General features: G+C 46.6%; 1 protein-coding gene across 2 annotated transcripts; it reads left to right on the plus strand.

The window, feature by feature from the left end:
- The first annotated feature begins 585 nt into the window (after window positions 1-585).
- Window positions 586-24,102, plus strand: NAA60 (N-alpha-acetyltransferase 60, NatF catalytic subunit). Of its 2 annotated transcripts, none has more exons than XM_052772931.1 (7): window positions 586-736; window positions 13,627-13,742; window positions 15,260-15,389; window positions 16,782-16,878; window positions 19,177-19,411; window positions 20,257-20,442; window positions 20,964-24,102. In XM_052772931.1, exons 2-6 carry the CDS (start codon window positions 13,633-13,635, stop codon window positions 20,411-20,413), a joined length of 729 nt encoding a protein of 242 aa, XP_052628891.1. In that variant the 5' UTR covers window positions 586-736; window positions 13,627-13,632; the 3' UTR covers window positions 20,414-20,442; window positions 20,964-24,102. The 2 variants fall into 2 exon arrangements, with proteins under 2 accessions (XP_052628891.1, XP_052628892.1); XM_052772932.1 differs by lacking the exon at window positions 586-736 and adding an exon at window positions 4,968-5,236.
- The last annotated feature ends 44 nt before the right edge of the window (window positions 24,103-24,146 follow it).

A 24,146-nucleotide genomic window follows, 5' to 3' on the forward strand; every position in this document is an offset into this window, starting at 1 on the left:
GTTGTCCTCATCGGAGGAGATGTGGTGGCTGTGGTTAGCTGCTTGCACACTGGCTGCAAAAATGGGAGAGATTAGATGGAAGCTGTGAAAATCTGATTTGAACGAAACAGCTGAGAAGGAAACTTGTGTTTGCCCTTCTTTGGCAAAGGAAGCTAAGCAACAATAATATGCTTTAACTTTTGGTCAGCCCTGAAGTGGTCAGGCAGCTGGACCAGATGATCGTTGTAGGTCCCTTCCAACTGAAATATCCTATCTCATCTCACTTTGTAGAGCTTCAATGACAAGGAAAAACCCTTTAAAAACTTCTAATTTCAGGATCAGAGTCGCTATTGCCCCGATACCCCTCGCAGTGTAGTACCGGGGGAAACTGCAGGAGAGGCGTGTGACCAACCCGCGTCCTGTTTCTCAAGCGTTTGTACTCACGGATGCATCGCTAATTTTAAATAGCCCCTTTAATTAGCAGCTTTGATAGCGCGCTGCTCTCCGCTGCTCGGCTCTGCTCGCAGCTGCTCACGTGGCCTCAGAGAGCGGGGCTTCCCCCCTGCGCCTGCGCGGCGCCCGCCGGTCACGTGCCGGGAGTCAGCCTATGAGGAGGCCCCTTGCTGCGCGGTGCCCGGGGAAAGGAAGTGCCCGCCGGTGGTGTCTACCGCGGCCGTCGGTTCTTCGACCGCCTCCGTTGACCCGGTATGCGCTGAGCCACCCCGCCCGCCCGCGGCGCGCCCGCCGCTTCTCAGAGGTGAGTGGAGAAGCGCGGTGGGATCTCCGTCGCGGAACGGGGCGGGGGGGGCGGGGGTTGCCATGGCGACCTGCGCCCGGGACGGGCCCGAGCCCGAGCCCAGGCCTGTCCCGGGCGCAGGTCGCCACGGCAACCCCCGCCCCCCCCCCCCCCTCCCCGTTCCTAGGCCTCCCCGGGTTGTGCTGCTGCCCGTCCCGGGAAGCGCCGTGCGTGCTTGCACTCTTGGTGGAAACAACGCAATTACGTTGGTGGAACTGTGTCCTTTGGCTTATTACAAAAATAATTCCCAGCTCCGGCACCTCTCTGTGCTTGGGTACGATGGTGCCAACAGAAAAAAACCCTGTTCCTTGGCTCTGGTGGAGAGGCGGAAGGTCCCGCAGCTATGCTTACAGCTGTTCCTTCTCTTGGCGCCTTTGGGGTGCTCAGCCAGCAGTGCAGGGGGTCTGTAGCATTAACTAGTGTGTCTCCATTTCCTCTGTAGCAGAATTTCCTTTGGAAGGGCCGGGAATATGTCATGCTTTGCTAGATCCCGCTCCCTCCCTTGCACAGGAGCTGCTCTGGCTCTCCCGGCTCCTCTGTGTCTCCTGACAGCCTGGGTCACAGCTCACAAACCGTCCCGGCTGGCTCAAAGCTAACACGCACCACGACAGCTTAGCTTTTCTGTGCTTTGCCCTACAGAAGTGTTGTGTCTGTTTGAACCTGCCTGTAGAGCTTTAGCAGAGAGAAAGCAGTTGTTCGACTTCATATCCAAGCGGGATGACAGCTGAATGTTTTTACAGGGTGTATCTGGAGGCTTTTAATTGCAGTTGATCAAACTGAGCCTCAAACGCTGTCCCAAAGACTTCATGGCACAGTGCTTCCTTTCGGGCGCAGTGGCAGTTGGCTTTGCCAGAAGCGTTTGAGCTGCTGTGCCCAATTCCTTGGGCTGCGCAGTGGTGGGTTATACCTACGCTACCTACATGGCGAAAATAGGATCTCCATTTCTGAGACTGCCGAAGCTGCATGCTGAAAGCGCTGCTTCTTTCTGCGTCCTGTCAGAGTGACTAGGGCTGGTATCATCACCAGCAGGATTGCTATGTCCAGCCACGTACCAAAGCGTGTGTCTTAGATGTTTGCTTTTGATTATAGGCATCAAATTATTATAATCTCCTGTGGTAAGCTGTTTAAATATTTAATTATGTTTTCTGTGTTGAGTTTGAACTCTGTTAGCCTGCTCTGTATCTGTTGTAGTTTATCCTGTCTTTGTTATGGTACAGCACCTCCCGAAATCAGCTAGCCTGTCGTAGGTGACTGTGGTGAGCTCCTCTTAACCTTGGCCGCTCATTGCAGCTATCCTCTCCAATCTTGAGAACTGCGTGAACATGGCTGAGTGTCTGGCCTTTTGTTGACAGATATATAGAGGCATTAAATATCTGTAACTAGCTCAGACCAAAGGCTTTCTAAACGGTTGTTTTTCTCTCTCTGTTTGTTCTGATAACTCCCACTGTCCTATTTTTGACTGCTGCTGAGCAGCAAACTAATGTTCTCAGGGAACTCACTGTGAGAGCATGTTTTGGTTTTGGTTTTTTTTCCCTTGCAGTGGTTAACACAAATTGGAAATGTTTGCTTTTCTCCAACCTGCGTTCCTTTTTTATCTACCAACTTACAGACTTTATCTGCCATTTTATTAGTCTTTTGGCATTGTGAGAGCTTTCTACAGCTGTGAACAGCTTTAGATTTTACTGTCCTGGAAATCTGTGCCCAATCCCAAAGGATCACCAGCCAGTTTTGTTGCATATCTATTAATGTCTTCCATCTAGTTTTTATGAATCTGCTGAATGTATTATAGCTGGAATCAATTTTCACTATGGATTCATCCTAGATTTGCTTCCTTTCTTTTAATCTGCCATAGATTCTCCTTAGTCCAGCTTAGTTTCCTCAAAAGCCTTTATGGGCCACACTTCTGGTAGCTTTTTGGGAGTGCTAGTGCGTGGTATTTTTTCAACTAAATCAGTTGCATGTATGAATAAATTCTAGCAGATTTCTCAGAAGTGAGGTTCTTTTAAGAAAAGCTGGTGGCTCTCTCCCAACATGTTATAATTAGAGTGGGAACTCTTCATTTACAAGATAACATTGGAGCAGCCTCACCCCCATCAGAAGCAGTGATACTGTGTACTGCCTGGTACCAGGCTTTTAAAGTAGATGGTTTTCTCTTGCAGGTTAAAAAAGTACTTCTGTTATGTCTTGTAAACTGGTGCTTTAGTTAGTCTTTATATGCCTAGTAGCAAATAAAGAAACATTCAGTAGTGTGTAAGCATTGTTCTAATATGTCGTTTTGTTCTTTGAAGTAGCTGCTGTTGTTTCTCTCAGCTGGTTGGTTGGTGTATTTAAAGCAAGTTGACTTAAAGTGTTTGAGTAATTGCTAAGTGGCTTAAAACCTGTGGTGTTCTTAATTTATGTTTCTTTTCCTAAACCAGAGTGGTATCATCATGTCTTTTGGTGTCTGGGCTGGCCTCAGAAGTCATGAAATGTTGTGGGAGCTGCCAGTGGAATTCAGAAAAATGGTCTGTTGTAGTTGGGAGCTCAAAGAGCCTTTAACATAGTATGTGTATTTATTTTTGTTGATGAAGTGTGGTACTTTTTTCATGTCTGTTGTTATTTCTTTCCCAGTAAGGATGATCTTTTTGCATGTGGGGGTGTGTTTTTCTTTGTGGAGGGTTTTTTTGGGGGAGGTGTTATGAATACAGGTGTTGGGCCAGTACAGTCTGATAGGTTGGTCAGTGAGTCAGTGGTGGTATCTCAGACCATCGGCTGATGTGAACTGGTCCTGTCACCCAAGAAGCCATCCTCCCTCTTCTTGGCTATTTTCCAGCTCTCTGCCCAGCCACTCCCAGCATAATTTATGGGGTGAGCAGGAGCAGGTGAAACTGTGGTTGCAAAGGCTGCCCCTTGGTGACAGAGCTGTTGTAAATACCTGAGGAATTACAGGTAGCAACCTGGGGACTTCCTTGTGAATGGTTTACAGAGTTGATTCAGAAGTCCTCATGGCTCTGCCTTCCTGCTCACCACAGACTACTGGGCTGGAGGCAGCCTTTGGTAATGGACAGGAATTCCCTTCAGTGACTTGGTGCCATCGGCTGCTGTTAATGCTTTGTTCCTCTGATGTTAAGATGCTTTTCAAGAAACAATTGAGCTAACCTGTTCAGTGTAGCAGCAGAGAAAGTTCTGTCTTAGCCGAGCACCTCTTCTACAAACTTGAAAGTTAAGTGCTATCTAAAATCGTTATTAGAGTGGTATCACTCCTGTCTTCCTGTTTTGTTTTTTTAACCAGTCATAGCATGTCTGATGGCTTCAGTGCAGGGTGTTGCAAAAAGACTTAGAGCTTCATGTCTCACCCCCCACCCACACTTTCCTCCTTGCAGAAAGGTAAGAACAGGAGCTGTACAGTTTTCCAATGTTAGCGTTTAATTAAGTTTTTAATTTCTCCTTTTCAACTTATTACTCTGGATGTAAGAGCAAACATCTATGTCAGAATCCATTTTAAACATTACTAGGTTAAAACAGTAGCAGTGGGGTTTTTGAGTTGAACCTGTGTGTCTCATGCTGGAAAACACCATTGAGAAAGAAAAGGAAAAGGAGCCATGTTGGCTCAAATTTTAAATTCGGAATCTTGGAGAGGTGTGAGTTTGGGGTGCTTGTCTGCCAACTAGGGAAGGAATGTTCTTTTCAAGTTTGGGGTTTTTTTTGTTGTTTTTTTTTTAAAGCACCTTGTTTGCAATAGCCTCTAAAAAGTTACTTGGTAGTGTCTCCTATGATGTAGGCGGAGGGACTGGGTTTTATCGGCAGCCGTGTGTTGCTGCTCAGTAATGAGGACAGTGTCTAGGAAATGGAGGCAGGCTCAAATTCCCCTCTCCCAGTGTTTGTACTATACTAGGCTGAATTTTTGGCTGTTTTTTTAGTCACTACATACATTTTCTGTGTAGCCGTTTATTCTAATTTGGGAATGGCAGCAGGCCCGCATGTATGATGAGTTGTTTGGGGTTGGGTTTTTTTTGTTGTTTTCTGGAGGAGCAGCTGCCTGTTGGAAACTTGCCGTTTGGCATTTGCAGGGTATTAGATCTCTCCTCTAGTGAGCTTCTTGTAAATGTGCCTTTATTGTGACCCTTTGGTTTTAACTCCCTGCAGTGCTACTGTCACAAAGCAGACTTTCTTTTCCACGTCTTAACAAGAAAAGATTTAACAGCAAAACCCTCTTAGAGATTCTTGTTTGCCATTCCCTGGAGGAATTGCTGTATCTGGGGCAGCAGGAAGCCATGCCTTTTGCAGTATGCTTTAGAGACACTTTATTTGGGTACCAGCTCCTGTGAAATCTAAGGCTTCAGTAATGTATCTAGAGCTGTAGAGTAAAAGAAGGAGGCCCAGAGAGCTACTCGTTAACATTTCTGCTGCTGGGAGGCTGACAAGGCAAACTTCAAATGTGCAGAGGATCAGGGATACAAGTATAAAAGGATTTCACTAACAGTAAGTGTTTTCATTTCAAATAAATAACTGCTGCTTGCTGCACAGGTAGAACTATGTTTTGCCTTCTCATTTCTTAATATCCTTTTGGGGTCTGATTCAAATCCTGATCCTTCATGGCAGGAGGCCAAAGTGTTAATTACTGTGATTCTGTGTTTTTGGCTTTCAGGCTTTTAGCCCTGTGGTGTGCACACCTCAGTCTGGGCATAATGCAAAATGAAGTGCAGAGCACTTCAAGGCACAAGGGTATTTCTTAGAATGATGTTTTCAGAATTTCAGAGCTGAGGAAAAATTGGCTGAGCAGCGTGGGGTGAGCCTTTGGGAGGAGGGCTGAATGCCAGGTCGGGTTTTCCCAGGTTGTGTGTGACAGTGCTGCCTTCCTGGCTCTGACTAGGCTCTTGTAGATATTCCACATGAGGAGGGTTTAATATCAAATTTACTTGTTTGGTATATTTGGTGTTACATGGGATTTTGATTTAGCAGGGCGATACAGCAACATACTGAAATCGCAGCACAAGCATAATACAGCAGTTCCAGCGTACAGTTGAATCCAAATGCAAACATGATGTCTGTTACTGGTCTATATGCTCACTGTCACGGTGCTCGTCGCCTGCAGTCACTGGGAAGGAATATGCAGATTGAAGCCAGTTTGGGCCCTTTGTTTTCTTCAAAGTTTTCTTTATTAATTGTCTGGGTTTTATACTTTGGGCTCAGCCATGTATATGCACCCCACATCCTGGTCTGGCTAGCTCAGGAAGATATTGTTCTTTGTTAATTGTCTCAGGGCACCTGATGATTCACTGGTGCAGCTGTCTTATCTAAACCCAAGGTTACCCTCCAGTCTCCCTGGCGTTGAGATAAATCCAGCTTTCTCTACAAAACATTCTTCCCCAAGCTCATTGTTTTTTGCCCTCCTCCACTGCGGGGGGTGTGCTGGTCAGGCACACTGCCCTGGACAGATTTACTGAGAAGAAAGTCCAGGCACTGACAAACTCCTTTCTCCAGAGTCATGTCCCTGAGAGAAGCTCCTTAGTGCTAGGGTTATGCTTTGGAGGCAAACAGGATCCACATAGCAGGGCTGGGCTAATGGCATATGTTCAAGATGTGGCAGACTAGGAGGTTGTGCAGGGGGAGGCAGTTGACAAGGGCAGTTTTCTGCACAGGAAAGGAAGCTGCTACTGAAGCAGTTGAAATAATGAGGAGCTCAAAGTCTTGAGAATGCTCGTCAGTTTGCATAACATACCAGGAATGAGGAGAACTGTATCTTACGGGGTTTGTATGTTGCTTGTCCCAAATGAACCTGCATGGGATTCCTAGAAGGAGCAGAAACATTAAATGGGATAAATAGAGTGTAACAAATAGCGTATAGAGGTATGCTTGTATGGCATGCGTAGCAGAGGTCGTCGTATTGGTGTAGGCAGCATGTTTAACACCCCAGCTTTTCAATTGCGCCTTTGGGTGCAAAGGAACTAGTCTAAGCCCAGGCAGGGTGAAGAGATTTGTTCCTCACTGATGTTATGTGGGACTGTGGGCCTGAGCAACCTGATCTAAGTTGGGTTAAACCCCAAAGGGTCCCTCCAGCCTAATTTTTTTTTATTCTATGACCAGGCTTGAAGTAGTATCTATGAGGTATCAAGCAAGTCAAGTATTTAAATGTCTTTAAAAATTTGGCTCCTATTGCTTTGATAATGTTGCCCTAAGTCACAGAAGCACCTCTTTGAGATTCTTAGTAATGAATTAATGATGTTTTCAAATCCAGTCACAATTTTATTGTGTTAAATGAAAGGAGCTTGGTAACAGGGGTGTCTGTGTGGAACATTCCCTGCGAGACCAGTAACCTAAAAACACAGTAAGCTTGAAATGAAATGCAGAAGGGAAATCTTTACTGCTTTGTTGGAATTAGACCTTTGGCTAGTTCAGATTGAATGGTTTAATGTAAATCAAATCCCCAGTGCCAGATGGCGCAAGGTAGAGAGACTTATAGCTGTGAAAGCTCCCGCTGGTGCTCTTCAAGTGATACTCCCCAGACAATATAGCAGAGTTCGTGTCTGTTTTGAGTATGGTGATGCTCGGTCACAGCTAACATGTGCCTGTCCTGCATTTTGAGTAGCTCTTAAAATTCCATCTGGACTTTGTTTCATCCTATTTATTTACAAGTGAGAGAGGATGCCAGGTGCCATTAAAATTTTTTTTCATGGAAATCTTGTCTTGCTGGGATTTGAAAACTATCCACACAGAAGTTGCAAACAAGGATTTGGTGGTGACATTGGAGCAGCTCCTCTGGTGAGGGTACCAGGCATAAGGAAATCCAGCTCTGGCCCACTGTGTGTGCATGCAGATCTTCCTGGGAGTATCTGCCAGTCTGTGTTTGTGCTGAGCAGATGGTCTGCTCATGTAAAGTAAAATACAGCTACTGTGTATATGTCCGTCGCTGAAGTGCTGGGTAGAAACATGCAGCCGTAGGCAGAGGGACGTGACCTGACAACCAGAGGAAGGGTCAACTCGCATGCTGCCTTTGCAGAGCAGACTTGTTTAGTATTGCTGCAGTTCCTCAGACCTGCCCTGTGCATGGTATGTACTTGGTAGTTGTCTGGAGGAACTTAATCTTTTCCTTCTGTGGAACTACAGCAGATAATCCATAATAATCTAGCAGGAGTGTGCTTGAAGAAAATGCTTTGAATTCCAGAAGATTAAAATCTTCAGCCCAAGTAAATAAGGGTCTGCACTGTTTAATGACGGAGGTGCCTGCGATACTGGGGTGGTTGGCCATGTGTCTTTTGGGACAGTGCTTCCTGAATCGTAGGATCACTTTGTAAAAATTGCTTTTAAAAACCAAGCCTGCCAGTGCTTGCTTTTCTTTATTCTTTCCTGCAGGTTTGCTTCTTTCTGTTCAGGAGGAATTGATTTCAATTAGCTTTTAAATTGGAAAGTAAAAGATTTTGATGAACTTCAGTCTAGCTTTGTTTCTGCAAGTGAATAAGCTTCCTTCACGTTGGTTTTTGTGTGAACACTAAATTTGAAGCCAATACACCCCTTATTGGAAGTTATATATGTATATGATTCTAGTTAGTATTGGTTTAGCTTTAGTCTTAGATTACCTTTCTTTTATTCTGCCAGGAAATTCAGTGATATTTGTTGCTAGATGATAAAATTTTTATTTGGGATTTTTACGAGCTTATCTGGATGGAAGTTGAAGTCCAAATAAAAATTCACAAAACCAGCATCTTGTGATGGTTCACTGTGGAAATCCAACTCATTTTTGCAGAGTGCACAAGGCAGAAACATGGTTAAAACATGTCTAATAGTGCTAAACAAGGGAAATCTTAACTTGTTGAACCACTTGGCCAGGCTTTTGTAGGTATGGAAGTGCTCGAGGGATTTTCAAATGCATTGAAGCAGCTGCCTGCCAAATTCTAGTAAGCATCATAATTTATCTTGCATTTGAACACCGTGTTGGATTAAGAGTGCTGATTCTGTGTGGCTACCTCAGTTTCTCTAGAAATATGGTATTATGTAGATTTTTTTTTTTTTTTTTAAATACAAGAGCTCTAAGAGGGAAAGAAAACTTCTGCTCCTGAGAAAAGCCTGAGTTGAGGTTTCTTAGCTGTGAAGCATCTAGTTCAAGTAAAGAAACTGTCCCTGCACCTGGTAGCTAACCTAAACTCAAAACAAGACCTGCTCTTGCACAGTAGGACCTGGAAGTACTGGTGGTAGAAATATGTCAGTACCCATACTTGGCTCATTGCACTGAGTGAACATTGATAATTCATGGAGTCCCAACCATTGCTTGGCCTGATGCTGGAAGCTAAAGGCTCCTCTGCCTTTCGGACAGAATTGTGAAATAGTGTTCTTTAGCTCATTAAAGCTAGAGCTTATTGATGCCAAAGATTTATGAGATTATTTTTAAATAGTAAGTTTAGGCCTTAGAATGTGCTTTAATTTAAAATTACATGTTAAGTTGGCTTATTTAGTAATGTACTTACTATTTCTTTTCATCCAACTTCGTTACTGCTAAATATTTGTAGTGAGAATTTGACAGGTTCCTCTGCAGCTACCCAATACACCTAAGGCCAAAACATTTTGCTAGATTTGTTTCAACAGTGCAAGGCAGAAGACTAGTAGAAATGCTCAAAACCTTTATACTTTCCTGTAGTTTTTTTTAAATTAATTTGTTGTGTGTTAATATCTGCAGTTTTTAGGTAGGAAAGGGAATTTAATGCTCAGTTTCTAGTTCGACTCACTGCTAACTTAGAACTTTTTCAAATGTTTAACTGCATGATCCCTTCATAAGCATAAAATGCTGGCTCCTTTTATAATCATCATGAGCAAATGTTTCCCATTTTGACAAAAGAGTGAGGTCACTGTGCCCCGCTGGGTGGAGAGGCGGTGGATGGTGTTAACCATGCCCCTTCCCAGCCCGAGGCCATCATATGAACAAAAGGCTGACACCTGAGAAAAAGATATTAAAAGAAAAAAGATAACTTCACTTTGGGTTTTCAAAAATTGCTGTGGACCTCCTTCAGTTAACTGCATGTGGCTGGAGCCTACGTTTTGCTTCACAGCAACCACTGCTTTGTCTCAAAGGTGAGAACTTGGTGGTGTCAGTGTTGCAGTGGTGAGTGGAGCTATGCTACCTCTAAACCCCTAAAGGCCCTTTTAATTTCCATTGAGTCCTAGGGTTGTATTTTACATTGATACTGGGGTTTTTTTGTTATTTCTTTATGCTTCCAAACATATCTTTTGTTCTCTAAAACCAAGTTGACTCTAAAAGTGATACTCTTGTCACTATGCTAGCTGAGGCTTTTGTTCAGGACTCTGGCTCTGCTGATTAAGGCATGCCACAGGCTGTGTGGAGGGTAGGACCTGGGTTTTGGGTGTTTGCCCAAGTATCTGTGAAGAGCCAGAGGCTGTCACCTGGGTATGAAGAGAATTGACTTGCCTGGGGTTTCTTCTCTCTTGGTCATAGCAGCCACTTACTGCAGCTCCTCTGGCGGCAGCAACACCTGGCCAGGGAGGAAGGCACACAGGTCTTCTCTCCTAAAACCTTGTGGCAGGACACAGTGCCAGGTAGGTGTCCTAAATGTTCTTTAAATGTGCAAGAGCATTTGGATTGGGTCACATAATGCAAAGCGGATGGAGCGAGTCCCTGCAAACACAACTGGTGCTGGGAAAAGGCTGTCTGAATTTGAGGGGAGGGGAATTATCCTGTTCAACAAAACAGTCATGGACTACTTTTTTTAAGGCTGGCTTCAGCTACAGGATAATGCATAATGCTTGCCTAGCTCTTTGAGAATATAGTGTTAAATAAACATGAACTAATCCTCACAAGAATGCGTCCTGTGCTGGCTCTGCCTCTCCTGCAGCAGCTGCTGGCTAAGTCTGCTCCTAGGCCCCTTTTCTACTCATTAGCAAAAATAGGGCTCTATCATGGTTGTTTCATTTATCTCTGATTTATTAATGCTGAGAGTATTGACTGAGAAGGGGTGTTGCCTTACAGGAGCATCAAAACTTCTCAAGAAAAATAAAATGTGTGAGAGAGAGCACTGCTGTTGCAAACCTGAGTGCCACTTAATGCCCACTAACGAAGCGATGTATTGGGGCTTGGAGCTTTGCCATGGCCAAAGCAGCTCTGTGCCTGCTCGCTCCTCCCTGCTCTCCTCCCCCCCCCCCCCCCCCCGCCCCCCCCCCCCAGCCTATCTTATGCTACCCGAGCTTTTGCCAAGCAGTTCTGGCCTATGAACAATTTTGCCCTCATTTTGTGATCTTGTGGTGGGTCACCGCTCCGAAATGGCTCAGCAAAGGGTCCAGCAAGGGTGGGAGGAGTGTGTGGGTGGGATGGTGGTACTGGGGTCCACACCACTGTGCATCAGCTACCTCAACCAGCAGTGCTGTGGTTCAGATCAGCCAAAGCAAGTGAACATGCCCTTCCTTCAGGGCCCTGCCGGTTAAAGCTGAGGCATGTTAAAAGGTCACCAGGGGCTGGTGGTAGAGAGCGTGCTCACTGCTGCAACAGGGTACAGGTTCGAAGTCTAGCTTCAGAGGGCTTGAGCCAGTTCTAGGAGTGTAAAATTAGCTTTAAAAGCAGCAAGGAGTATTGGTTTTGTGGGTCTTCTATGTGCTTAAGTTGTTCTGGACTGATTGTGTAAGGCTGCTCAGTAAATATGCAGCCACAATCCTAGAACAGGCTGTGAAATAGCTGTGATTCTTTTTAAGGACTTCTTTGGAGAAGAACAAGCAATACATATCAATATATGGATGCCCTGGGATGCCTTTCTTGGGGAAATATGTAGGACCGGTCACTGGGAGGAAAGCTGTGTCTGGGAAGGATCCCTTGTTTAAAGAAGCCCATTCCATTTCATCTTTTTCAAGAGCTGTGGGAAAATGTCATTGGACCTCTGCTCTATCAAAGCATTTTGCTATTCTTTCTGCCTGCACAGGAGAAGGGCTGGCAAAGATTTCTCTAGATAATAGTGCACCTTAGTTGTATCCTTTCTTCTCTTGATGTGTTGGCTGTTTGATGTGTTCCAGGTTGCAGACAAACCAGTGGTAGAGTTCCTCCTTCCTCCCTGGGAGATCCAGGCTGATGCAGCATAGGGGCTTTATGCTACTGTCTGGGAGAACGGAGGAGTGGGAGCTCACATTGCTCTAGCTAGTGCAAAGGAGTCGTACAACGTGTGTTGCAGGGAGAGTGCCGAAATCAAGGTGAATGTTGTTCTCCTTAGCAGTGCTAATTACCTCTCTTTCAGCATTGATGTTGAGTTCCAAGGACCCCAGCATCTGGGGACTCTGCTCTCTGACTATGATCATGTTGTGCTAACTGGGAGTTGCTCTCTACCAGTTCATCCAGGGGACTTGCAGAAGAAAGCTAGTTTATGTACCTTAAAAGAGAAATTTGTGGGTGGAATGTGGATTTTATGGCTTAGCCTGTTTTTTTTTTCTTAGGGGTACAGTGGAAGGAGGTGTTTCCAAATTCTTAGGAGAGAAATCGCACACAGTTCTGTGCTGTCAAACATGTCAAACTGGGATCGTTGCTGTGCCTACTCCTTTTGTGTGTCTTTGCCAGTTACAGAGTGTGTTATGGAGGTGATGTGATTTTTGTATTGAAACTGCTCAAATGGCATATCTAGTCCAGTGGGGAGTATGTACAAATCTGTTTCTTCTTGAGTGTCTGAGCTTCAAAGCAAGAGCATGGGAGAGCTGAGCATCCCTTTCAACAGGAGGGCATACACAAGTGCTGCTGTGTGCAGCTTTTTCTTTATAACTCGGCATTTTGAAACCAAGATTTGAGACTCTTAAAACTGGGAAAAGAAAGTAAAAACAAAACCAAATTACTTTTAAAATTAAGGGTGGTGGGTTTGTTTTTCCTTTGCATCCTGGTCTGGTTCTTTGACCTGGGACTAGGAGGGCTGCAGTGAGAGAGACAAAGCTGTGGAGGGAGAACTGCAGGTGGCCTATGAAAGGGAACAGAGTCCTGCAGCTGCCCTGTCTCTGCCTGCCTTGTTTGCTCTGTGCACAGTGTCTTGCAGAGGGCTTTGTCCTGCCTAAAGCCTGTTCTCAAGATCTGTTCTTCATTCATGTGTCTGCATTACAAATGCTTTACAACCACTTTAGTTATTGCTTGCTTCTTTCCCTCTGGTACCTTGTTAAAAAAGGCTGAAGACATTGGAGTGTCCTGTATGTGGTTAGCAGGAATGTGGTAGTGCTACGGTGAAAGAAAAGGGTATCTTGGGATTTCTGTATTTGAACGCTCTCTGCTGGGCTGGAAAACCAACCCTCGTGGAGTCGTAGCATGTAGGAATGAGGGGAAATGAAATTAGATCTCATTTCACCAGCATAAGTTAAATAAAATTAACATTTTAAAGAATTTGAATCCTTTGCGTACGTACTAACTGGAGATGATGGGATTGTATAAGAGGTCTTTATAAATGTTCTTCTAGCAATGCTTCGTTTTTAAGCTGTTTGTTCAGTTTTAACAAAATGTTGATCCTGCATAGAGATTTGAAGAGCTCCATGCATCATAAGGTACTCTTGGCGCATTGTTGGCTTATTTAACGCAGCATCCTGAGCTCTTTTTGGAAGTGGCTGGTGCCAGATGCTCCTTCACACGCATCACTGGACTGCTCGCAGGGAGCGGGGTGCGTACAGATGTAGGGCTGGCCGGGTCAGTCAGGCTGAGAAGGGAGCTGTGCTTATCCTGTGGGCAACAGGGCTTTGAATTGCTTCTTGGGTTAACGTTGCCATATTTTGCTTCATCTCTTTTGAAAACTCGTTCTGTCAGGAAGAGCAACTTTATTGAACTGAGAACCTCCTGCTGCCTTTGTGCAGATGCCTGACTGAAGCTGAGGGTCAAAATCCACGCTTCATCATTCCTAATGTGCTTTCTTTTCTTGCAGGCGTGAATGACAGAGGAGGTGCCCCCGACTGCACTTACGGACGTAAACTTGCGTCTTCTCTGCCACGATGACATAGACACAGTGAAACAGCTCTGTGGCGACTGGTTCCCAATAGAGTATGTTACCGGTTTGGGGTGTGAGATGATGGGGATCTGGAAACAAATGGTGTGAACCTGCACTGGTCCAGTTAAGAGCTGACACCAAAGGCTCTGCAGCCATCTGGACTGTTGCTAAGATAGCAGCAGGTTCTGAATCTTTTATGTACTGTGGTGGTGTTCCTGTTAATGGCCCATTGCTGCCTGCCTGCAGGGTCCTAAACAGAAAGTTCCTGTGTGCAGATTTTGGCAGAAAAATGGGCTTTGTAATTAAGGGGGTGGATCAGTTTCTTGGGAAAGACTGTATGAGATGGGGAAAGGAGCATACCTCCAGGAAAAAGGACAGCATCCCTGTGCTTGTGAAAGAAAGTTGTGTTGTGGAGTGTGTGCCAAGAAAGCACCCTCAGAGCTGAACCAAACCGACACTGGGCAACTGTTCCTAAGGGACTGTCTTTCTGAGTGTCCCAGGAGGAGCCTGAACAGTACTTGCCTGTGTACTCGGGATCACTGTTGCTCCCAAAGCTCTGTCAAAGATCTGGCTTAAAGCTGAAACTGTCCTAGGTCAGTTTCTCAGGCCTCCATTTGGTAAATGCTTGTGTCTGCACAAGAATGGCTATAAGGAGCTTTTCTGGGGGACAGTGATAGCTTTCTGGCTTAAAGCATCCAGGGAAACTACAGCTGTAGACTTCAAAGATTTTTTTTTTTTTTCTTTAGCTTTGTTGAGAAGGTTTATAGAGGATTTTAGTGGATTATAATTAAGATTGCATAAAATGTAACAAACCAGCAAAAGCATTCATAATATTTTGAATTTGTAGATTTCTTTTAAACACAAGGCATGCTGAACTCTCACTTTGAAATAAATCAGTGTAAGCTAGTTTCCCTTTAGTCGCTGCAGAAGGGGGAGGAGAGCTCAAGGTTGGTGATGTGATTTTTTTTTTTTTTACCAATATGCAGTATTTCTTTCACATGTGTATCAAATTAATGAGATCCTTACGCTCTTAGATGAGGGCAGATGGATCTTGCATTTAAAAATAACTTGCTAAAGATGGAAGTGAAAGCTCTGGGCAGTGAATGTAAAATGAAAATGTGGTTGCCTTAGTAAGGCAGGAGGCCATTACATGAGCAGCCTGCATTGCTGCTTAGATGCAATTGAAAGAAACCGTGCTACCAAATGGGGCACAGCAGCTGTGTGACGTTCATTGGTACCACACAACAGTTAAGACAGGAAAGGCGAATAACTTCCTAACCCAGATTTCATGGAATAAGCTAAATTAGTAGCATAGAAAGAGCTTTAGATTGACATATGGCTGAGCTACCTGGCTGTATGTCTTTGCAGAAGACAGCCCTTTCAGCAGTAAAGCTTCCCTCCCTTAGTCTTGTGGAAAATACATTGGCCTGCAGTTCCAGTGACCGGCATTTAAAGATGTTGCTGCCCATTTCTAGTTGAGCAGCATCTGTGCACAATGTTGGCTGTGGCACTGCCTGCTTCTGTAGGCTCTGTGTCCCCAGACATTCCTGTTTTTTTTCTTCCTTCCCAGGTACCCTGACTCATGGTACCGAGATATCACTTCCAACAAGAAGTTCTTTTCCCTCGCAGCCACATATAGAGGCTCCATCGTGGGAATGATAGTGGCAGAGATCAAGAGCAGAACAAAGGTGCATAAAGAGGTATGCAACTAAACTGTGCTTCAGTATGACATAGTCCACCTCTTGCCATGGTTAACTGCTATGGAACCTGTTCAGGATATTTTTATTTTCCCCTTCCATCCAGACACTTATAAGAGCGATCCTGAGTTAAGAATTTAAGAATTCCAAGAACATGCCAATTTCCAGCTAACGGAGCATGGGTGGTGGGATGTGTCTGAACACGTGGGCTGCTGAGCAGCCTGGTACCACAAAGGCTCTTCCTGCTGGGGCTAGGCAGCTGTGGCCCGATGGGAAGCTTGCTGCCTGATGTGCTGTGCGAAGAGATCAGATCATGCAGGCATAATCCAAAAGTGACTGTGTGGCAGGCCATTTAACTGCTGCCTGGCTGTTTTCAGTGTGCCTGGTCATCGCTGGTGACTGAGGTATGCGCAGCTGTGGGAAAATGAACCTCTTCCTTTCTTACATAAGGCTTGAACTTCCTTAGCTGTGCTGGGCAAGTCACTCCTGTGACTTCCTGCAGAAGCTCCCCTGTTTACATGGTCACTGTGAACACAAAGCAGAGGTGACCAATCTACAGAAAGCTCAGGCTTCAGGGATAACAGAGCTTGGAGGCCAGGAGAGACAACACAGTACAGCAGAGAGGTGAAGAAGAGATGGTCACTGAAGACAGTATGAGAAAAGACCACTGGGTTAGTGTAGGAAAAACAGCATAGGCAAGTGGATTAAAAAAAAAAAGCAGGGGCAATGCAGAGAGTGCATAACTCCTGAAAGGCCATCAGTGTTATGATGAAACAGTGATCTTGATGTTTGTAGGGACTGAGAGCATTGAGTGGCATGGTTCTCTGAGCTTCACCTCAAAGCTAGTCAAAGTCAGAAACTGCATCTTCAGCAACTCTAACAAAAGGCTCTTGTTCCAGCCAAGCTGAAAGCCAGGGGCTTATTCAGACACCGCTGCAGGCAACTGAGCCTGTAGAACATGCTCCTTGTCCTCTACTGCAGTACAGAGATCTCCAGCTGACATGAAGCTCAGATGGAGCATGCAGGCAATAAAGACTGTTGCTGGATTGATCTAGACACTGATGGGTAACTCCAGAATTGGCACTTTAAATCCTTCCTGGTAAAGAATGCAAATATATTCTGTCCTTAAGCCCACAAATAATTTATATAGTCAGGAAACATGATGATTTGTATTCTGCATCTGGGAAGATGATATGAAAGTAGGAATAACCCCTAAGGGACCATGCTTGAATTTTTTAACTCTGCACATCCTTTCCAGAAGCTTCAGCTAAGACTGTTCAGTGAAGAGAAGTTTCCTGCTATAGCCTTGTTTTCAGGTGTTCCGGTACGGGATTCTTGCTTTCTCCTGTGCCTCCTCAGGTATCCTATTAAATAACTTGTCATATCTCTACTTAGGATGGAGACATCCTAGCTTCCAATTTTCCTGTGGACACTCAAGTTGCTTACATCCTAAGTCTTGGAGTGGTGAAGGAGTTCAGAAAACATGGAATAGGTAAGATGGTGCTAAGTGACAATTCCGTTTCTGTTATTTGCCACGTGTGGCTAGTGGGCATGACTGAAGGAGCTTTACCATTTCACTGGAATACGCTTTTGAGACAAGCTTGTTGCTGACACATAACCAGCAATTGGGAAGGTGGTGCACTCACATCCCCTTCTTGGTGTTAATACAGGTGCACTGAGATGTTTTTACTGGTGTAGGCACAGCACAATGTGCATATGTTTCTGAAAAGCATGGGGCTTTGTCTGTCTTGTTCCCAGGGGACAGCTGAGCACACCAAAAACTTTCAGTCAGTCTCAGCAGCAGGACTGCAAGTGCTAGGACTTCACTCTGGAGCAGGGTTTGAAACAATTTTTCATGGGTATCAGAAGCCTGGTCCCTGAGGCAGAAAACATAGCTGCTTTTAACCGTTCAACTTCAACAGATCAAACAAACATTTAGAAAAAGGCAAAGGGAACTGGAAAAAGAGTGTAACTTGGACCTGATTAAATCTGTCAAATGCATATAAAAGTCAGCTCTGAATGCCTGCGGCAACACACAGCATTTTTGCAGCCATTTGAAAATCCTGCAGTCAGAAGGGCTTATCTCCATTTAGAGCAGGATGTGTTTTGTCCTCAAAGTGCCCTTCTGATCCAGTTTTAAGTATCTTTGATCTGCAAAAGGAAATAGGCCAGGTTTGGGAGCATGACCCAGTGTTGCACATCTGGAGTCTCTTCAGTGGATACAGGTGTAACTCATTTTCTTCAAGTCCTCCCTTCTCCCCCAGTCATATTCAGAATGGTACAAACTGATAGGATACATAAGAATGACCAGAAGAGACGTCAGTGAGAGCACTGTATTTAAAACTTGCATTGAAATGCTAGTGGAGATAAATTTTCTGTATAAAGAAGAAAATACTAGCACAGGATGTTCAGAGAAGGTGGTAAAGAGGTCTTCTGTTCTGTAAAATTGTGGTGGTTTTGAGTCTCCTTTCAGTTTCCAAATCCTAATTTTTTTTTTCTAACTCCATCTTGCTGGAATTTTCTCCTTTCAGAATCAGTATTTCCTGTATCCATTACATCTATACAGCATGTTGCTGTGCTCTCTCAAAAACTTTGGACCTGTACCTGTAGCAAAACAACCTAAAGAAGCTGCTGCCTGCTGCTTTTACTGAGACCTTTCTCTTGAGAGTTTTTCTACTTGTGTTTGAAGCTGAAGTCTTTAATGCAGGAGGTTTTTCACCCCAGGCATAATTCTAAGCACTAAAGCTCTGATTTTTCTCTGGCAGGCATTAAAAGGCTTTGGTTTCTAGTTCTCTGCTATTCTTAAACCAGAGGGCAGTTGGATTTCTGTGAGATAGAAGAGTGGAATATCTCATAAAAAAATTAAACTGCTCTCCTGTTGATGTCTCTCAGTGTCTTTCTGTGCTTGGCTGATATAAATTCTCACTAGGTGTCAAGTGACCATGAAGTCAGGGATGTTGACTTATGCTCTGAAATCCTGTGGGTCCTGCTGAAAGTCTTACGTGCCCTGCAGATTGTGAAACGGCACCGTAATTTTCATCTCTATGTTTGTATTAGCTAAGCTATTTCGTTAGCCTGTTGTTACCACATCTGATGGAAGAAGTTCCCCTGCAGGTTCTGCTGGGTCCTTCATGCCATGTTGAGGTGGTTTGGATGAACCTTCAGGTCTCGTCTCTTGGGGCTGGAGTATCCTCTGTGCTCTCCTCTGGTTTCTCCTGCTGACTAGTGGCTGCAACAAATTCAGGTTGAATGAGACTATGCCTCAGCTCTCTTCCTTAGAAGGGATCCTAAAATCCTACCAGTTCTTAGATTTTAATTCAAGTTCAGCAGACAAAATGCAATAACCTGCTTGTGAAGTCCTGTTTTGACACTTTGCTGTTTTAAATGGTTTTAAAATAAATAAATGTGATAGAACAGATACCACTGAAAATGACTCACTGACCTTCCTCAAAGCTGAGAGCTGCTTGGCTGGGGATGGGCATTATTGGCAGATTCCCATGTCTGGCTCATCTTTGTGGTTATTGAATCAGAAGTTTGTGTCTTTATAAAATCTGTTTTGTGAAGCCATAGTCATAGGTGAGATGAGATTCATATTAAAAACATGTAGTGTGGTCCTGTTAAATTCCTCAAGAAGGTCTGTGAGAATTGGGTGGGATCTGGGGTCTTCAAGTGTGTGCAGCAATTGCTGCTTAGACACTGGGTGCAGATCTCAGCTGGGACCTATGAACCCTTGTGCTGGCCCTGAGAAGGCAGCTGCACTGTGTGATCGTGCTGCTCTTTCCTTCAACAGGTTCGCTCTTGCTTGAAAGTTTAAAAGACCATATATCAACGACTGCCCAAGATCACTGCAAAGCCATCTACCTGCACGTCCTCACGACTAACAACACAGCAATAAACTTCTATGAAAACAGGGACTTTAAACAGCACCACTATCTTCCCTATTATTATTCCATCAGAGGGGTCCTCAAAGATGGCTTTACCTACGTCCTGTACATCAATGGCGGACATCCACCCTGGACAATCTTATATCCTTTACCTTCAGTCTGATTAGCAGTGGAGCATGCTAACCAGACACCAAACCATGTTTTGGGTTAACAATAGCAATCTAGCAAAGCGTGAGCTGGCTAAGTCTGGGGACTGATGCCTGCTCAGATGCGAGTTTAATCTGAAGCCAGCAGGAAGGCAATGTTAGAGGGATTTGACAGTGACCTGTTTGTGCCCAAGCTCCCCCGACTCCTCTGGGAACAGTTCAGGGAGGCAGTGTAGGATGGTACATTGAATTCTAAGTTGGAGCAAATTTGATGCTGGTGATGGCGAATGCTGGTGTTAAGCCAAAGTGCTAGGTGTGCTTTGGCTTGTGGGGTGCAGGATTTGGCCAGGAGCATGGCAGAGAAGCCCTTGGTCTTGATTTCTGTGACCTAGGATCCCCTGTGACTCTGGCCTGGCCCAGATCTCAGCAGGCTGCTCTCAAACTGACTTCGGGAGTTTGTTTCAGGTCACTGGATCATGGAGAAGAAACTTGACCTTTCCTGGGTGTAGGCAGTCAGTGTAAACCTCTCCAGGCAGGTGGATGGATTGCCATCCCCACGGGAACTTGCTGTGGAGTGCAAAGGGAGGTAGCAGCTGCTTGGAGGAGGTATTTCCCACACAAGTTGGAGCCACTGTTCCCAAATTGCCTTCTTTTTCAGTGCAAAGCAGACCTGCTTTTGACAGAAAGGAGCAGGCAATTAATACAAGGAGCAGATCTGTCTAGCTGAGCAGAGCAGCTTTCACTGTGTCATGGGGTCTCTTTAGGGAGTGCTAGTCCACAGAGTATTTTGTTATTTCTTAAGTTACAGGGTAGATGTTGCTGCCCTTAACTGATTGCCACTGACTACCTTCAGCACATTGGATCAACGCTAGCCAGCCTGAGCCCGTGTTCAATTCCCCAGAGGATATATCGACAAGCTCAGAGCCTTCTCTGCAGCCTTCTGCCCTGGTCTGGCATTTCTGCCAAGAGTGGCATTGAATATAGCCGGACGATGTGACTGGATCAGAAGATGTACAAAAAGCAGAGGTAGGTACCTGGCGGAAAGTTCCCTCCTCTGCCCAAGGCCGGCAGCAATGCGGTGGCAGTGCCCCATGGCTGCTGTCCTGGGGCAACTGTGAGAGTGTCCTCAAGTGAGGGCTGCTGAAGCTGCAGCTCTGCTGCTGGGCGAGCTGCCGTGTAAGGTGTTGGGGGCATCGCTGTGCTCTCATCTCCAGCTGGTGGCCAAACTCCTACTGGTTTCATTTGAAGGGGATTTGAACTCTGATCTTGCTTACTTGAGCCCAGAGCCTGACAGCAGATTGAACCTGTCCCTGGTGTCTCTCTCCTTTTCCCAGCTGTGTTAGACCAGCTTGCGAGACCCAGAGTGACTGAGTCCTCACTCTTTCCCCAGCTCAGTGTCCCAGCACAGTAACTGGTAGCCCATTTGCTGCCAGTTGCATTGCACGCCTCTGATAACACGGTCTTCAGGACAGTGGCCCCCCAGTATGCTTGAAGAGACCCATAGCACCTGGTTTCCCTAAGACAGCTGCCCTCTTTTCTTTCCATAGGATTGTTCTTCCTTTCATCTCCTGAACCATCCGGCTCTGTGATGATTCCAGTGATGACCGTTCTTGGTCAGTGACCCAGCCCCTGGATGGGACTCCTTGTTCCACAGGTTGACCGAGATTTGGTAGACTTTACACTTGACAGGCTGCAGTCCTGACTTACCCCCGTGGCCTGGAGCCCGTGAGCGTTGTCTGGGCAGGCCTGGTTGTCATGCGAGGCATCTGGCTGTGCCGTAGCTGAGGGCCCTTTGCGTCACCAGTCTGTGTGCATGTTGCACTCTCCCTGCCACTTCCCTTGCCTCTGGTTTGCTCCTATTTGTATATGTGATTTAGAGGGGTTCAGCTGCTGCTTCCACACCATGGCTACTGAAAGCAGCATGAATGAGGTTAATGAATCTGCACTGACCAACCATGTAAATGAGCTGTAAGCACCCTGGCAGGCCACTGCTGGCAGAATATACAGTTGTGCCCTTGTTGCTGGGGAAGGGGAGAACTGGGTGAGGGGAAGTGGAGAGTGAAGATCATGTCTGGGTCCTGCCAAATCAGCTGCTGGTGCTTCCTGCAGGTAACTTCCAGGGAGGGTAACTGCCTCGCATGAGAAACTACCCAGCCCCAACAGCCCTCTGGAGTGACTTAAAAAGCAGCATCTAATTCAGGATGCATCAAGTAGAAGGCAGGGAATGAAATTGCTATTTCATAGTGAAATATATATATATTATACTGTATAGATCTTTCTGCCTTTGTCCAAGTTGGAACGTAGCAGGGGAGGGGAGCTGGGGATGTAGAGCTGCTGCTGCAGCCAGAGCCCTGCAGAGTCTGGTCCAGAGCCCTCCTCCTCCACTGCATGCACCCTCCTTTGGCACCAGGGCTGGACCCTTGCAGCGTCTTTAGGGATGAGCTCCGTGCACAGATCACACTGCCTTTTCCTTGCTGAAGAAAAGCCTCCCGAGCTGCTCACTGGTGTGCTTCAGGCCATAGTCTGGGCATCCCCTGGGGCTGTGCTGGCCTGTGTCCTGGCTGCAGGACCTCTCCATGGCTGGGCCAGCCTGGGGCTGAGTCTCGGCTCACTGGTGTTAACGTCTGGCTCGTGCTGCAACCAGGCCAGGCACTGTTCCTGCTCCTCAGAGCAAGGTTGGGCGAGTGCTTTGCTTTTAAGGTGGGAGTCTCTGCAGCCCACCCAGCCTGGGCACGTGTCAGAGGCGCAGGTATCCCTTGAGCCCTGCCACGTTCCCCTGGTGAATCCCCGTTCCCTGGCTGAGGCTTTTCTTCTGCTCAGCACCATGTTCCTCATTCCTCTCTCATTTTGAAACTGAGGCTTGAGCAAAGGAGGTCTAAGCTGCAGCTGGTGCAGGCAGTATGTGCAGGCAGTGCCAGTTCTGGCAGTGGGTGTGGGCAGAGCCTGGGGATGAGACACAATACAGGTCAGGCTTAGACTTAGAAGAGAAAGAAAGCACGTTAAGATCTTGCAGCCTGGATGACTGTACAGTCACGTCAGTGTCTGTAAGCCCCTGAGGTGGGAGTTAATTAATAAAAGGGTGCAGGAGGTGAGCTTGCTGTGTGTGGTACTATGCTGGTTCCTGAGAAGGGTGGCTGGGACTGGCTTCCCCTTCCCCTGCTGCTGCCACGGGGCTGGCACTGTGTGCTGCTGCTCAGCTCGGAGGTGGCTGTGGCACAGAAAGCCCCGGTGAGCGCAGCTTCCCCTGTGGCCCTGGCCAGCCCTGCAGCCTGGACTGCAGGAAGCAGCTTGATCCAGCCCGAGGGGCTGGCACATACCATGTTTTGGAGCAGCAGAAGGCTGTTCTGCTGGGAGGTGCTGGTACCCTCTTCTGGGGCTAAAAGAGGTCTAGCTCAATGACTGTTTGACACAAAGTAAGAAGGTGTCTCTGTGAGGACAGTCAAGCTTGGAGCTGTTGGAGAGTCCATCCTCGGAGACCTTCAAGCCCCAAGAAGCCAGGGCTGACCTCAGTGTGGGCCTTGCTCTGAGGCTGTTGGAACAGAGCACTTCAGAGGATCCTTCCAACCTACACGTCCCTGGTTCCCCTTCAGTTTAGAAGCACAAGCAGCATGCTGCAGTCAGCTGGGTGCAAAGTTGCGGTTGCTGCCCTGCGTGCAGCAGGCAGGCTGAGTAAGGCTCAAGGACTGTTTTGTGGCAGAGGACATGTGATGGGGCAGGCTGAGCTGGGGCAGATGCAGCTTTGGCTGAGGTTCCTCTCGGGGTTTTAGCTGGGCTATGGGGTGGGAGAGGGGCTCTGCTGCCGGGGGACTGAGATAGCGTGGTGTGTTGGCAGCCTGCTGCCACCGACATTCCCCTCTGCGGGGCTGTGTGCTCCTGCCTGGGAGTGATGTGGTGGAGCCTCTTGCAGAAGAGCGGGGCAGGTCTGCGCAGCCAAGGGCTCAGCTGAGCGGACAGGGGCATCCTGTGCGTCCCCTTCTGTGCTGTGGAGCTGGCTGGGTCCTTCAGCCGGGCTCCGGCTGCCACCACCTCACCGAGGTGGCTTGGCTGCCTCCAGCCTGGCCTTGCTGGCTCAGCAGGTGCCCTGGCTGTGCTCCCCTGCCTGGCCTTGCCACCAAGCAGCTCACCTGCCGAGGCCCTGGTGGGGAGGCTTTGGCTGGCCCCCACTGGCAGGGGAGGTAGCAGCAGGGGCTACTGTGACCCCTCCTAGCCACAGCACTATCCCAGGGGAGACCTGAAGCACCCTTCCAGCCTCACTTGTGTTACCACTTTTTGGTCTTGGGGTTTTTTGGGTTTTGTTTTTTGGTTTGGGGGTTTTTTTTGCTTATCCACTTTTTACTTAAACATGTCTATTGGTTTATATGAGTTTCTTTAGCAACTCAAGCCCCTGGTTTTCCTCAGCACTTGCTTTCTCTGGACCAGAATGAATCTCTCTCTTTTCCCCGATTGCTTGGGACTGATGTTTCTTCACTTTGTATCCTGCCCATTACGCAACCCAACTCCACTGCTGCAGCACTTGAGCACATCCCAAGGGGAGCTGTGACTGGTCTGTGTGTCCTTCTGCCACCCTGTCCTCTGAGGCGTCAGCCACCTCCCCACCTCACAGCCCATTATTTATTGAAGAGCATTGTGCTGCCACCATCAGTCTCTCTCTAAACGTCTTCAATTAAACCAGACCTCTTCTCCTGAGTCATTTGTCACTCTGTGCAGGACCCTGCCTCTAATTGGCTGCT

This window comes from Harpia harpyja, chromosome 21 (assembly GCF_026419915.1).
Source record: "Harpia harpyja isolate bHarHar1 chromosome 21, bHarHar1 primary haplotype, whole genome shotgun sequence".
Lineage (NCBI taxonomy): Eukaryota > Metazoa > Chordata > Aves > Accipitriformes > Accipitridae > Harpia > Harpia harpyja.